Raw genomic sequence first — 16,134 nt, forward strand, 5'->3', positions numbered from 1 at the left:
TATTAGTGCAAATAAAATTACACTGCAACCAAACACAGCCTAAAGTTCTCATATTACTACAAAACAAATATAAAACAGTGTTAGTATTTAGCAAAGTCAATAATATTCATAAATATATGATACAATTAATAATATTTTATATATTATAATATGATTAATTAATGATATATATTTTAAGTCGGGTTGGGGTGGGGCAGGGATTTATTCCCCATTCCCGACCCCACCAACAAAGTAGTCCCTATATCCTATATTCCAATCAGATCTGGTCAAGGAGATCGGGTATCTAACGGGGACAGGGAAAATTGCCATCTCTACTTCAAACACAAAATTTTCTGGCTGGTTTTAGGTTGGATTCTGGCTATCCCAGCCCAGGGGCCATGTAGCAGCCCTATTAACACAGTTTATTCAGCATGAACGATATTGCTTCTCAACCCTATGCTGATGCCTGTTTTATTTGCTAAAATAGAATAGCCCTTTATTTTCTGTCTTAATAGTTAAATATTGCTATTATCTCCCCATACCAACTCAACAATTTCAAATAGCCAGATAGATACATCTCACAACAATGATTGCTAGCTTCAGTTGAAATTTCACCTTTCTGCTAAAATATAATTTAAATCATGTCAAAATCCAAAAGATGACTTGACAAGGCTATACTAGGGAAACTGTCCTTGCAAGTACAACAGAAGAAAGGAAAACCTAATTTAACAAATACATCTCAGATAAAACTAATTCATGCTAATTCCCCATGAAATTTTCAATCAACAAATATATATATATATATATATGATGGTCGGAATACATAATGAAATGGCCCAGAATTGATGACATTCATCCATCTTAACTTACCCAGCTGGAGGATGTTCTCTTAGATGAGGGTTGAAGACGCATTTGTTTTAGTTCTTTCAAGAATCTCGAAGAACAATACAGACATTATTTGACATTTCAACGGTATACACTGAGGTGAAATACCTGGCAGTTTGGTTTGTATGACCTCTTGGCAGCTGCCTGCTCGAACTTCTTGGAAGCAGCTTCATTTTCTTCCAAGCCAGTCTGAACAAAATATCGTATCCACCAAGACGAGCTCCGCAGTTTTGCCTTAGCATGAAGACCAGTTAATAATGTTATTACAATTTACAAGATGACACAACAAGAGAAGTTTCCACCGAAAATTGACTTCATTTTTAAATAGACAACTCCAGGCAAATAAAAGTGGAGATAAATTAGAAAAGCATAAGTGGCTTGGTTCCATTTAAGAATTGAGAGACCTTACTCGTGTAGGAAGTATAAATTAGACATTGGACCCAAATACCAAGAAGAAAAAGGAAATCCATGTTTCCTTACCACAAAGAAAGGGGGTAGAATCATTTGCACTCATAGTTGTCAATGCGACTCCTAGGCACCTAGGCGACAATGCACCCTTTGAGGCTCGCCTCGCGGCCCTCACCTAATCGCCAAGCAGTTTTGTACTTTCTATTATAAAATTCTTTTTATTCTTTATTTTTTGAGATTATAAATATAAAATAAACATTATTAAACTAAAATATTCATTTTGTGTGTTTATATACTAATTTCTTTTTATTATTTTCTTATTTGTTTTTAATCAACACAAACATTGCTAAAGGGTTCAGCAATAAGTAAGGAAGAACTTAAAATTTTGTCTAATCAGCATATTTTCTTCTACTACTACTACTTTTTCTTCTCTTCTTTTCCTATAACAAAAATAAGGGTTCAGCCCCTAAATTTTTTGAATTTTCTTTTCCTTATTTTTCTCATGAATATGTCGATTTTCTATACTTTAACATGAGTTTTATAATTTTCTTATGAAAATTATAAATAATTATTAAGGAAATATGGTTATGGTACCTAGGGAATTACCCTAGGATCTATTTTTTTACATAAAAAAAAAAAAAAACCATCGCCTTGGCGCCTTGAAAACTATAATTGCACTGAGTTATTTCAGTTAAGGACTAGTTTTCAAATTGGGGATTGTATACCAAAATCATGTCTTATCCTCAATGTGGCTCAGCGCCTCAGCCAACTAAGCATCATTATCACTCTCCCTTCCATCATGTACATGGACATATCTTTTGCTAAATGGTAGGTCCTTAAATTTTTTACCACAATCCACAAGCATCTGTCTTTACTGTTCTTCTCCAGCCTTTAACTTGCAAGATGTTCATTCTTACAGGGACAGTCATTGGAATTAAATGCACTTAAGCACATAAGTGAACCATATAATTAACTTCTCATCTTCTGACCTAGCAGAGCTCCCCTTAGTTTCCCAAGGATGCATCCACCTCCAATTCTATCCTCCCTAATCATGCAATTCATCTATGTCAAATCTCAACGCCCTCAACTGAGCTATACTGAATTTGTGGATGTATTATTTCCCATTGTGACTTTATGTGCCATAAGATACAGCCATCTTATAACTATTCTATGAAATTCTCCTTTCATCTAATTTGTAGAAGTTTATCAAACAACAATCCAGAAGTACAACTTCATCTTCTTAGCCTCCCAAATTATTTGGCGGTTAAGTTATGCAGAATTTAAACTTCCCTACATTTTTCAACATTAATGAGATTGAATTTTTATCCAGGAAAATTCAGTCCTCATTCCAACAATGAAATACTGTTATTTTGCCATCCTTAATCATAACCCAAGCCTAATTTAGGTTACTATTTTGTCATCCAAACCCAAGGGTCCTTCAAAACAAAACAGCAAATTTTCTGGAGCAACAGAATACCCCATAACAGCCACCTTTTGTTGTTAGAGGTCCAATTGATCAAACCATTGTTGAAGTGAAACCCAAGCCCAAAATAGCCAGAAATCCCGTTTAAGCAATTAAGCGTATCTACTTCCTAACGTACCACCAATGAAGAATTAAGAATGAGAACCAATAAAGAATCAGAAATCTCAGGGTTTCAATGAATACCAAAGGGAGCATTGGCTCAACTAAGAATTGTATGCTTTAACAAGTAAAGCCAAAGGCTGAACCATTAAAATTACAACTACAGTACCTTAGTGTGTTGTAATCAGATTTCAGAATTCACATACATACCAGCACCTATGCACTGGTAAATTTACTTTTAAGGATTTTGGAAGTCAATGTTTCAGACAATTAATACGAATATTGGATATACACGCTTTTACACTGTAACTAAAGTAGCAAAAGTGCCCAGTAAGCAAAGATCAATATCCAAACAACCTTGCAAGCCAATGAGTAGGATAAATCTTGAAAACTAATTATGATATGAGCGAATGTGTGATTATGAGGCTTGTGGCCTCATGGCTAACTATCATCAAGCATCAACAAACAACACTTGCATCAGCTAACACAAATGATGGAAATCATTAGGACTTGAAATGACACATCAGGGGCTAGTACTTCACTATCTTTATGTTATGTAAGCATTTATTTTGTTCCCAATCAAATAAGTTTAATACAAGCCAACCTAAATTTTCTAGATTGAAGTATTACAGCCTATAATAAACTCATTACAGAATGCTAAAATATAAAATATGTTTAGTACATATTTTTTGATAAGTAAATAAGTTTTTTGATCAAATTTTGACAAGTAAAAAATTATAAACGGGGTCCACTATAACATGTAAAATGCTCCCACTTTGAATAGTTTGTTACTTGGATACTTCAAAATGTCTCCAATACCAGTGCCCAACAACATTAAGCAAAAATGCTGAACCATGGAACTCAATCATGGTAAGGAACAGCAATCTAAAATGGCTCCTACTTTGAATAAGTAAATGATTATAAATATTCAGTAAATATTTTTTGATGAGTAAATAATTGTAATTGGGTCCGCCATAACATGTAAAATGCTCCTATGTTGAATAATTATGTTAAATGGATACTTCAAAATGGCTCGAATACCAGCACCCAACAACATTAAGCATAAATGCTGAACCAACAGCACTCGGTCATGGCAAGGAACAGCAATGGGGAGGTATAATTGGGTAAGCTACCCTAACCCAAGTTCTCATTTGGCTATAAAGTCTTTCGGGTGAGAGAGTCATTCTAAATACAATAGCAGACCTTGAAAACGAAGTGGTTGATACCACTTTTGTGCTTGATAAAGAACAAAGAGGGCCAGATACAATCCCTGATCTGATGCTGTCCAAGGAATTGGAGAAGTTAAAAACTGCTGAGAGTGATTTGGTTGGTAGGGGAGTTATTTTGGAATCAAATGGGGAACAACCTAACCAAGTGATGGACAGAGCAAGGTTTTGGTGAGCTGGTAGGAGATGTTCACTGCCAGTCAGTCTTTGAGGACCAACTCAGAGACAAGCTACAGAGTCTCAGCAGTTCACCGAAAGAGAATTCTTTGGCAGGAAGCGCTTTCCAACCTATAGTTCCCACCATGGAATCCGGTTTACCCCAGAGTCCTGGTCTCTAAGCTGAGAGAGAAACCTTTCACTCTTCCACCAACCCTGTCTTGGCTTCCACCTAAGGTATGGTTGTGACTTTCCATTTTGGTACTAACTCCTTGTCCTTTGTCTTTGTCCTAAACTCCCAGGCAGCCCATATTGTCACAGTCGCATCCTATTAAAGGGGTGAATAATGGAGGGAAAATAGTTTCATAGGAAGAAGAGAAGGTGGAGAGAAATTTTGGAAGCTAATTGAAAATTTTCTGGAAGAAATGAAAAGGAAAGAAGCTGAAACAAGAAGTTGGGGTAGAGAAAGAGGTGAGTAATGAGTAAGAGGAGGGAGGAGATTAAAATGAAACTGGTAAAGAGGACTCGATTGCATAATTTGTTGAGCAAATGGGCTGTAAAATAAAAGATCCAAATGAGTTAAAGGTATTTTTTGAGGAAATGAAAGGTAGAGAGTAAACCAAGGAAGAGGAAGTTGAGTGAGTTAGAAAGGCTAAGGCGAGATGTAGAAGAAGATATAAGGAGTTCAGTGAGAGAAAGGGCAAAAGAAGAGGGACAAATTGAAAAAAGGACAGGTAAGGGTTTTTTTAGAAAGTGGTGATGAAGATTCTCAGTTGGAATGTTAAGGGGTTAGGGGGAGCTAGGAAAAGGCCTTTAATAAAAGAAGTAATAAAAAGAGAGGATCCAAACTTGGTGCAGATTCAGGAGTCTAAGCTAACGGAGTTTGATAGGAGATGGGCTAGATCAGTGTGGAAAGTAAGGGGCATCAATTGGGCTTTTTGTCCTTTGTGGGGAAGTCCAAGAGGTTTAGTGACGATGCGAAAAGAAGAGGTTTTTTAGGGAGTGGAGGAGCTGATTGGGAAGTTTACTATTTCTATCAAGTTTAGACACAGGGTAGATGGATTTAAGTGAGTATCAACCAATGTGTATGGTCCAACTGATTATAGAGAAAGAAGTGAACTTTGGGAGGAATTGGGAGATATTAGAGGACTTTGGGAAGGGTTTGGTGTTTAAGAGGAGATTTCAATGTCATTAGATTCACAAAAGAGACTAATAGGGTGAGGAGAGGCAGTAGCACTAGCATAAGAAGGTTCAACAGCTTCATAAACAGTTTTGAGTTGAAAGAGGTTCCTCTGCTACATGGTCTATTTACTTGGTCCAATCTCCAAGAGAACCCCTATGTGCTCTAAGTTGGATAGATTTTTATTCACACCAGATTGGGAGGAGCACTATAGGACTATTATTTCTAGAGCATTGCCTATTACCTTAATGAGAGAGGATCTTGGTACTAGAGGGCCCACTCCTTTCAGATTTGAGAACATGTGGTTGTCTCATCCTGGGTTTATTGAGTCGGTGGAAAATTGGTGGAATGACACTAACCCAAATGTGCTATTTGGGAGGGGATGAAATTTCATTGGAAGTTGAAGGAGTTAAAAAGGAAGATTAAGGATTGGAATATTCTACAATTTGGAAGGATTGAAGAGAGAAAACAGGAAGTGTTCAACCAGATTGAGGAGTTGGATGCCAAAGAAAGGGGAGGCAATTTCGAAGTGAGAGACAAACAAGAAAGATGGAAACTCGGTAAGCAACTAGAAGACATCCTATTCAAAAAGGAAGTCAGCTGGAGGCAAAAGTCTAGACATAAGTGGGTGAAAGAAGGTGATAGAAACACCAAATTTTTTCATGCAATGGCCAATGGTAGAAGAAGGAAAAATCTTATTTCTAAATTGGAGATAGATGGGGTGTCAATATCTCAACAGGATGAGATTGCTAGGGCTTTGGCCTAAATTGTTTGAGGAGAAGAAGATATGGCTTGAAAGAAATTTTGAGTTGGAGGAAATAAGGGAAGTAGTTTTTTCAAATTAAAGCAGGATATCCTTTAAGTGTTTATTGAATTTTCCCAGAGGGGAGTGATAAATCCGGGGCTGAACTCAACTTTTATTGCTTTGGTCCCAAAGAAAGTGGGAGCAAGTCATCCAAGAGACTTTAGACCCATCAATTTGGTTAATAGTTTGTATAAAATCATTGTGAAGGTTTTGTCTAGAAGAATTAGAGAGGTTCTTCTGAAGCTAATCTCACAGAATCAATGGGCTTTTGTTGGAAATAGGCAGATTGTGGATCAAATTCTAATTGCCAATGAGTGTGTGGAGGATATGCGAAGAACGAGGAAAGGGGTTATGGTTATTGGTCTTTTTTTATGCAAGTGTTGGATTGCTTTGGTTTTGGGGAGAAATGGTGTAAATGGATTCTGGGTTGTAATAGAGACCTGTCATTACTCCATCTTGGTAAATGGAAAGGTAGTGGATCACTTCCCGGATGTTAGGGGAATTAGACAAGGGGACCCCCTCTCTCCATTTCTTTTCACCTTGATCGTTGAAGTGTTACGGAGGCTAATTGAGAAAGCAAATTCGAGAAGTCTTGCAAGGGGATGGAGAGTTGGAAAATACAACATTCCTATCACCCACTTACAATTTGTTGATAATAAAATTTTGTTCTGTGAGGAGGAGGATGTGAGATGGCCAAAAAAGTTGGTGATTCAAGTGTTTGAACAAATGTCAAATATGAAGGTGAACTTCGATAAGAGTTGTGTGGTGGGGATCAATATGGAAGAGAGAGCTATATTGGAGAGGGCTGAAGCTTTGGGTTGTACGGTGTCTCAATGGCCACTGAACTATTTGGGGATGCCCTTAGGGGATAACCCAAGGAAAGAGAGCTTTTGGAGCCCCGTAATTGATAGATTTGCTAGGTTGGCCTCTTGGAAGAAGAATTATTTATCTTTGGGTGGTAAAATTACTTTGATTAAGTCTACACTAGCTAGTTTGCCTGTGTATAACTTATCAGTTTTTAGGATCCCAGTGAAGATAAGTAGGAGTTTGGAGAAGTTGATGAGAGACTTCTTGTGAGAACCAAGGGAGGAGAGAAAGGATCATAGGGTGAATTGGGAACACTAGGAGTAGGGCTGATGGAAGATTAGGTTTAGGCAACATTCGAAGGAAAAATGAAGCCTTGTTGGGGAAATAGCTATGCAGGTTGGGAGATGAAAGGGATAAACTGTGGACAAGGGTCATTTTAAGTATTCATGGTCAGGCGGATGATGGCTGTGACACTAGGACTTTGGCAAGGTCTATTGGTGCCTCTCCTTGGAAATCTATACATGTCATTCTTCCTTCCTTTTTGCAGCACACCAGGTATGACCTCTACTCTAGGAATCAAGTAAAGTTCTGGGAGCACATTTGGGTGGGTGAGATACCTTTGAAAGACCAATTCCCTTCCTTGTTTTCACTCTCTCGATTTAAGGGCAAGATTGTGTCCAATTTTCTAGTTCCTTCTCAGTCTAATTTTGGGTTTGATTAGGATTCGAGGCTTAGAAGAGGCTTAAGGGATGTAGAGGTTGAAAATGTCATGAGCCTAGTTCAGATCTTAGACTGAGTGGTGTTGGATCCCTTTGAAAGGGATAAGAGACTATGGACTCTAACTCCCTCCGGAACCTTATCTTGTGCCTCTTTCTTCAAGTCGCTACTGCCTTCATCCAATCCATTTGCACAAAACTTTCCAGTTAAGGATGTTTGGGGTGAGTCGATTCCTCCAAGGATTGGAGCCTTTTGTTGAGAAGCCTTCCTCGAAAGATGTAATACTTGTCACATACTCCAAAGAAAAGGACCTTTTTAGTTTCTTGCCCCTTTGCTACTGATCTTTGGGAATAGTTTCTTTCCCCTTTTGGTTTCAGGTGGACATCACTGCCAAACATTCAGAGTTTGTTTAGCCCCTCGTTCTTTGGTTGGCAAAACAAAAGGGGAAGGATAACGTGGAGATGTGAGGGCTACTGTTTGCTGGACTCTTTGGGAGGAAAGGAACGCTAGAATTTTCTCTAAAGTTGAAAGTAAAGAATGCCTTATTAAAGTAGTAACAGTGAGGGTGGTACATTGGCTGAAATCCTTGAACCTGTTTGTTGATATTTCTACGGATATGTTGCTGAGTAGCTGGCTGGAGGTATCAAATTCTGCTCCTGCCCACTCTTTAGTTTGTCCCATGTGGTCACCACCAGGAAGTGGACTTATAAAGCTAAACTTTGATGGAATAGTGAGGGAAATCCAAGTCCATCAGGTGTAGGAGGGGTTTTCAGAGATGAGGATGGGAAGGTGCTCACTTTGTATTCAGGTTCCATTGAGTTTGGAAACTCTCTCAAAGCTGAGGTCTATGCAGTACTAGAGGGTATAAGGAAGTCTAAGGAACTGAATATACAAAAGTTAGTCATTGAAAGGGACTCAAAGCTGGTCTTAAATTGGTTACAAGATGGTAGTGGACTTTGGAAATATGCTAATGAGAGGAGGGAGATTAATTAGCTAACAAGAGGACTGGAAATCAAGTTTCTATAGGTCAAGAGAACAGCAAATGCATTTGCTGATGCTTTGGCAAAGCAAGGGGTGGGAAGGGATCAAATGTTTTGGGCTGTTCTGGAACTTTTTCTTTTTTGTTATCTTCCTGGAGAGAGTTAAGCATGTTTATCTCTGTTTTGAGCGTTGTAACTAAATTCTTTTAATCTAATGAATTCCAGTTATTGATCAAAAAAAATTTGCTATAAAATCTAATATGCCAAACCAATGCTGACTTTTTAAAAGGTAAAATAAATTAATTCAATGATAATAATTATGACCAACACAATTCAAAGTATTTGGCTTAGAAGATTGGACTAGTTAACATTTTTTTTTTCAGAATTAACCTTAAAACTTCATATTACCCTGATTCAATTTTGCAAAAGATGCCAGAAGTCAAATGTAAAGAAACTAGAAGGTTTTGTCGCAAGGTAACTATATTAATGTTTGTGAATCTACTTAAATTGTTGATTAATAAAACTCTTGCACAACCATTATAGCCTAACAAATTGTAACCTTATTGAAAGAGACCCATGATCTGACACCATGGGATTCAGTAAAAGCAACATAGTCATGCAAACAAACTGTCAAGACATAACCCACTGGTAGATAGGGGTGCAAAGTCAGGTACCCGATTTGAAGAATTTACATAGCATCAGGGCCAAGGCCCTCAGACTGGGCCCATTCAGATTTTAACAAATCCACAACAAGAGCCTACCCAAGTTGCACCCCTATTTGTAGAGTAAAGATATAGAATTCTATTATCATACAAATGATACATCCATATATTTAGGACTCTACTCCGAAAATAAGAGAAACAACCAAATTACAAAATGAAACCCTACAGAGAAGCATTTGACACTTACTGGCCTTCCAAATTTGGATAGCTCTGTACCTTTAGCTCTCTGTTGGCCTGGATAACCTACAAATGAAAAAAAAGAATGGTAATGAATCAGTAAAAATGATTGCCATTAGCAAAGAATAAGGACCCATTTGGAGGATCCCAAAAACAAGTGGTGTATAGACTCATGAATGGATAGAATTTTCATGTTATATTGCAGTAGGCATTCAGCTTTCCACATGCTATTCTCTTATTATTGATAACAGATTTTATTCACAAAACTAGGACTTTATTTTCCTTTCTTTTTCCCCTCTTCTCAGCTGGAGAGAATATGTTCATATCAGTATCTACATTTTGCTCAGTTGATGATAAGATCAAAGAGGAAGCACCTTGCCTTTCATCTCACTTATACACACCCACTACAAGAGCAGCGAAGTAGCATGCTTTATTATCCCTGCCCTTGCTAAAGAGTCAAGTCCATTGGCAGACCTTCAGGACCATGTAAACAAGCAATTCAATGTGGACACCAATGTTCTTGCTGCTCTAATCAGGTGTTTTAGTGTATGTGGGTTATCTGCCCTTTAGGATAATTTGAACCCCTAAAGTAATTAAAAAATGTCTGACCTTGCACTTACTTATCACTAATCAGTTATAGAAGTTTATTCCAAAATTCCAATGCAAGAAACATACATTCCAACTTTTTCCAGTATATGGCAAAACAAAAATGTAAAGAGAAAATTACCAGCAAAAACAATGAGGCCATCCATGGCTACCCTTGCCAGGTCTGGAAGTGTTTTATTAAGGTACTTTGGAGACAAGTAATCCAGAGCATCTGATACAATAACAAGAGAAAAAGATTTTGCCCGGTAGGGAAGGGCAAACTTGATATCAGCCACACGTACTATGCCCTTTTGCACAAAACTTTTGCAGGCACCATCAGCATCCTCTAGGTCATATGGTTCCACACCCCAGGCTTCAGTATCCTCTTCTTTTAACAATTTAGAGACCACTGAACAAGTGTCAGGGCCTACATGCAAAACTTTATGCATGCTGTCACCATATGCTTTACTTAGAATAGGTATGGCTCTCTGAACTTCTGATGTGCATGTATAGTCACCTGCATATTTTGACATATGTTAAGATCTTTCTTTATGGCAAGACATATTATAAGATTTTTTTTCTTTCTTTGCTTTTGATACTAAGGCATATGTTAAGATATTAATGCTGATAAAATCACAAAATTAAACCAACTAACACAATAAGGGGAACATTGTAAAGCATGCCTGCATCTTTGTTCACACACTATGAGATTGAAAACTTTCTTTTTGTTACCAGATGAAAGAGTTCATATGAACTAAATCTAGATATTAGTATTACAGTATTCCACATTCCAAGCTTTATATACTGAACTAAGAAGGCTTTTCTTCTTCTTGAAAAGATTGCGTTCCCACTGTTTAAGCACACAATAGTGCATCTAATAAATTATTCAATTCTTTTGTAAATTCAAACACTAGGAAAAAAACTCTTCATTGGTGAAACACCCTTTGACAGTCTATAGTGTTGAATGGTGAAAGGAAAGAAAGCAAGCCAACCAGTTATGGAGGGTCTACTTTAAGTTGCACAAAGAAAATATATGATAGAATATGAACTGAGTAAGAAGGGAAATCCACATTGTAGAAAGAACAAATAGAAATAGAACATCGTTAAGAAGTGCAAGGCAGCAAACCAATATTAGTCATTTGTGTTGATTGTGCATAAACTTTCTCATCATTATTGCAAATGTGGATTAGCAGCCGTATCTCTTGATTATCAGTCTATTGTTTTGCTCATTAACCATGCCATGTAGTAACATGGAGGCTCCCCCCCTACTCTAATTGTGTTTTTAAGGAGCGATTGGCTTTTTTTTTTTTTTTTGCTTTAAGCATATGTTCCACTGAAATGCCGAAAGATGAATAAAAACCTTAATAATGAGCAAAGGCAAGCTGGAGGAAGAGGTGGCAGCTAGCTTTTAAATCTAACTGTAATTTCAACAATTTCAAACTTGAACTTCTATTTAGAACAGCATTTGAATTACTATTTGAAAATTTTGACTGAGCCATGCTCAGAATTTCTAGTATTTCTAAGCAATTTTCAAAAGGTTTCAAATTTCCTGATTTTGAACAGGATCAAATTGGATGCCAAAACTCAAAAATATGGTGAATAAGCATCGTAAGTGAAAAATGGAATCATGTCTTTTATCAATAACAATGATCAAGAGCTTAATAATATATATATAGCATAGGAAAAAAAAACACTATATTCCAAAGAGTTTAGACTGAGGGGAAACCAGTACAAGCAATCAAAGGCTAACATTCAAGAGAACACAACAAATACATCATAGTTTTGCATGTTCACCCCCAGGCCTGGTGGCCCCCATTCCAGCTTTTCCCTTGTTACTCCTCCCATTGTTAGAGAGTCAAAAAGGAATGGAATCTTTGAGGATATTTGCATGTATAAGAACTTTTTCCAAAATAATCAACTGTGCTGAGAAAAACAACCACATGAAAGAAAGGCAAAGATATTTTTTTTTTTGTAAGTTCAAAATGAAAAGGATTCTATTACCTTCGCGGAGGATTTAGTAACCACCTCCTAGTGGTTACTAAAGAATTTGCTAATAGCATGAGAAAAGAATTGTCAAGTTGTTAGTGCACATCTAGCAAAAGATTTTTCAAACAGCTTAAATAAAAGGCCTTTATGGTTATTTGGAGAAAAGAAAATGATCTGTCTGCAGTCACCAACCCTATCAGAAAAAGTCATTATGCTTGTTACCAACCACTATCAATCTCTCAGTGAAATAAATCAATATCAGTTATCAAATAAAGGACCTGCAGTTTTGCGGAAAACAAGAATATCCACAACCAAAAAAAGGTAAGGAAGATTACCTTCCACCTTACTAACAGCTTCCCTATCACTGCCGAATCCACCTAGAATGAAAAAACTTCAAGCTCATCAAATGCACATGAGAAATAATTAATTTATTAATAAATAATATAACATTGAAAGTAAGTAGCAAAATATCTAGCATATAAAACTTTTGAACGAGATGCACATTGCAGGAAGAATACAAACCTGAATTATAAGAATAGCCAATTAGAAGGAGTGCACCCTGAAATTTTGAACAAACACGACCAGGATGTGAGTCATATGACCTTGTAGGTTTATTTAAAATGTGAATTCTATCCAGTGTTGATGACTGATGAGGATTGTCAACAAAAGCAAACCGATAAAGTGTGGTTGTTATCAATTTTTATTTTATGCCACAAAGATGTTAAGAAATTTTTTACTAATGAAAATGAGAAATACCACAACAACCAGCCCAACTGATAACAATGGTGAAGAACGTGATTTCTGATGCAATGAGTTTACAAATGGAACACTGCCATTGTCTGCAACACGTCTAGAGAGGTTCACAGGCCTCCTTGACATGGCTGGTTAAAAGAGAGATCAGCTACAAGACTTTCTGCTGAGAAGAAGTGAAGAAAACGTAAAAGGCAATAAGCATCACTAATATCAACTTTGTTAAGCCAATTAAACACATCAAGACATTCGAAACTTTACAGAGATCCCAAGCAGGACGTATTAGAAACCAAACTATATGAAAACATAAATAAATAAATATATGTGAAGGTAATTGTGTCCATCAATAAAAAACAACACGTCACGGCATCTTTCTAATTTTTCAAAAACAAATTATACAGAATAAATGAGGAATTGCAATATAAATTTCAGAGAGATAAATAGAAAAGTACAGAATTGCAATTGGAGCACAGCATATCGAAATATGAGACAGTTTATGACAATAAGGGCATTTTCTTTATAAGTTGACAAGATTCAATTGCTCCAGCTATAACGTCAGCTCTCAGCTGGATATTAATTACAAAGCCAATTTAAGCATACCTAAACCACATCAAAGTTCATAAAAGAGAGCGTAAACAAATAAAGCCAACCCAGTATCAGTATAATTTCCGAGGAAATTAACATCGAACATAAATGAAAATCTGTCAATACATACTTATAATGCCATCGCCACTGCAAAAAAAAAATACATGTTTTTAGTAATAAATCCAATCCAAAGGTAGGGGGGAACATATTTCATCCAAAAGTGTAAGAGAAGTATTCGACATAAACAAAACCTAAGCAACCTAACGAAACTTTGAGCAAGGAATCAAAAGACAACATACTTAACCAGTTCTCAGCTTTAAACCAGAAGAAACAAAGAGGATAGAAAAAATAACTGACGCAGCATAGCATGGATCGACCAAATGAGAAGAAGAAAGTCGAAGATTGGAACGTACTTATTAGTTTGAAGGTACCTGAACCCAAGAATCAAAGAGCATTCAAGATCTGGAGTTCCTCGCAGCCATCTATGATGAACATATATTTCCTGCTCTCTCCCTCTCTCTCATCTCACGAGACAAGGAGGGAGGCGGACGGAGACTTTAAGTCCTGGTAGGACTTAAAATAGAGTCCTGGTAGAAGAAAATTGCCTCCTCTCTAATCTCTCTATAAAAATGAGCACGGATTCATTGCTGACAAAATTGTGTTCACACCGTTCTCACACCCATTTTCAACCGTGCATTGAAAATAATTTCGTACTTATTTTTTTATTCATGGACAGATGTTCACAATACACGGCTGAAAAGTAATGTGAGAACAGTATTGTGAGCATCAAAACCGATTTTTTTATAATTTCCTATTTATGCTAACTATTGTCTATTTATGTTAACTATAATTCATCTCCCGACACCCGACTTCCGCAGAGCGGAGATAGTCAGATAGAGAAGTTCTGATAAGCGCGTGTCAGGGAGGCTTGCACAATGCGCATTAATAAACAGCGAACGGTGTCGGCGTGACACAAAGTTCGGAACTTTTCAGGGAATCAGGTATAATTATCATTCCATTATACGGCGTTACACAAAAACGAATTAGGGCTTTCTAAATTGAAAAAATGTTTAATTACTGCTTTACACTATCTTTATTGTTTTTGACAATTTACTAGTTTATTGTTAATATTAATTAATGTTCCGTCGAAATTCATACACATGTCATATTAATTAATGTTCAGTCGAAATTCATATACATCTCTGATACCACGTGATGTATAAATTTTTTGAAATAATCAATTAGTTCAGATTAAAATTTTATAACCCCAAAGTACCTGACCGTGAATTGATGTCAAATTCACGGGGGAGACGTAGCCGTAGGGGGTTGGAAATCAGAATTCCGCATCGTGTGTATCCCTATTTCTCCCTAATTTTTTTCAAAATTCAACTTTACCCTTTATCCCACTCCCTTCTTCTTCACCATCCATCTCCCCGCGGCTGCTACAGCGAACCACTATTTGACGGCTGTCGGTGGTATAATTGTTCCGCTACAACAATTAACTGGCGTTCTCTGACGTCTGAACCCAACACAACAGAACCCGCGGTTTCCGTCTCCAGCATCTGCAATGTAGTGAGAGAGAGAGTCGCAGTTACTGTTACAAAGGCCAGAGCTTAGCTGAAGCCCCCTCCACCTTCTCTCTCTCCTTCTTCCCCTTCGTTCTCGAATATGGTTACTCCTCTCTCGACGGCGGGTGAGCTTCCATGTGAAGAGGCCGGCATAGATGGAAATACAAAGCGCCAGCACTCACACCCCGCTTCCAGTTGTTCTCTAGGAAGTAGGTTGCCTTTCGGTAGTACCGCTTGATGGGATTAGGCTCCTGGGTGGGCACCAGCTTCTGACTAAACATTTGGCCCAGCTTACGACTTTAGGTCCCCAAATTCATGGAGTATTGATTCAGGGCTTGCAACAGTAACGTCTCCAAGCTATGAACCTGTAAAGTGTAATTTCTTAAAACAAGAAACATAACATGAGAACATTCAAATTCGAGAGAGGACCTTGCGTCGCTCGCCGATGGTAACTCCTCTCTTGACGGCGGAGGCGGAGTTACCATGGCCATCGAAAGGGGATGAAGATGAGGCCAGAGCAATGCCGGAGAACGCCAGAAAGCTGTTGGTGGTATTCTGGTTCTGGTAGTGTGCCTGAAGCTCTATGCGAGCGGTCTACTCAAACCCATCTACGATGGCCACAACAGATATCCTCACAGTTGCAGGTTGCATCCATGGATTTGGTGGATGTCAATTGACATTGCCAAGGAAAGCATGTTAGTCGACTTCGACTCTAATGGAAAACCGACTTTAGGCTCTCCTTGTCAATGCCCTTGACACGCCTGTGTAGCCACGAACGAGGAGACTCTCCCGTGATCACAAGAATCAAGGCTTCAAGTTTGATTTAAGGGTAAAACAGACACTTCAGTCCTTTGTTAATATTTACAATTAGTCAATTTTACAAATATAGGGATATTTTAAGAGACTTACCTTAGTATTGTTAATGGGTCAGGTCAGACCTGATAAACTCGACGGAACCGGACCAATGGGGCAGTTCTAGTTCTAGAACTTGTCCTGATGGGTCGATTCCCATTCTTAAAAAAATCATCGATTACTA

The 16,134-nt window shown here is 37.6% G+C and overlaps 1 protein-coding gene and 1 long non-coding RNA gene across 13 annotated transcripts; both read right to left on the reverse strand.

The window, feature by feature from the left end:
• Positions 1-577: 577 nt before the first annotated feature.
• LOC148850019 (putative pectin methylesterase CGR2) lies at positions 578-14,450 on the reverse strand. 12 transcript variants are annotated; one of them, XM_088945822.1, is made up of 8 exons: positions 13,962-14,217; positions 13,661-13,677; positions 12,952-13,108; positions 12,718-12,754; positions 12,531-12,572; positions 10,352-10,726; positions 9,635-9,690; positions 578-1,098 (listed from the first exon to the last, which is right to left on the reverse strand). In XM_088945822.1, exons 3-8 carry the CDS (start codon positions 13,072-13,074, stop codon positions 946-948), a joined length of 786 nt encoding a protein of 261 aa, XP_088801948.1. In that variant the 5' UTR covers positions 13,075-13,108; positions 13,661-13,677; positions 13,962-14,217; the 3' UTR covers positions 578-945. The 12 variants fall into 12 exon arrangements, with proteins under 12 accessions (XP_088801948.1, XP_088801952.1, XP_088801954.1 ...); XM_088945826.1 differs by having other exon boundaries at positions 12,952-13,111; XM_088945828.1 differs by having other exon boundaries at positions 13,546-13,677.
• Positions 14,451-14,653: 203 nt separating this feature from the next.
• Positions 14,654-15,884, reverse strand: LOC148850020 (uncharacterized). The gene is made up of 2 exons (XR_016099435.1): positions 15,528-15,884; positions 14,654-15,463 (listed from the first exon to the last, which is right to left on the reverse strand). It is a non-coding gene; the product is annotated as an uncharacterized LOC148850020 (long non-coding RNA).
• Positions 15,885-16,134: the final 250 nt, after the last annotated feature.

The sequence above is a fragment of the Nelumbo lutea genome, chromosome 5 (genome assembly GCF_056320005.1).
Source record: "Nelumbo lutea isolate HS-2025 chromosome 5, American lotus-T2T, whole genome shotgun sequence".
NCBI lineage: Eukaryota > Viridiplantae > Streptophyta > Magnoliopsida > Proteales > Nelumbonaceae > Nelumbo > Nelumbo lutea.

Coding starts and splice junctions, on each gene's coding strand:
- LOC148850019 (XM_088945821.1), bottom strand. CDS start 13,074: ATGTCAAGGAGGCCTGTGAACCTCTCTAGACGTGTTGCAGACAATGGC. Junction 10,727..12,530: donor AGCTGTTAGTAAGGTGGAAG/GTAATCTTCCTT, acceptor CAAAATATGCAG/GTGACTATACATGCACATCA. Junction 9,691..10,351: donor TGGCCTCATTGTTTTTGCTG/GTAATTTTCTCT, acceptor TTTCATTTGTAG/GTTATCCAGGCCAACAGAGA.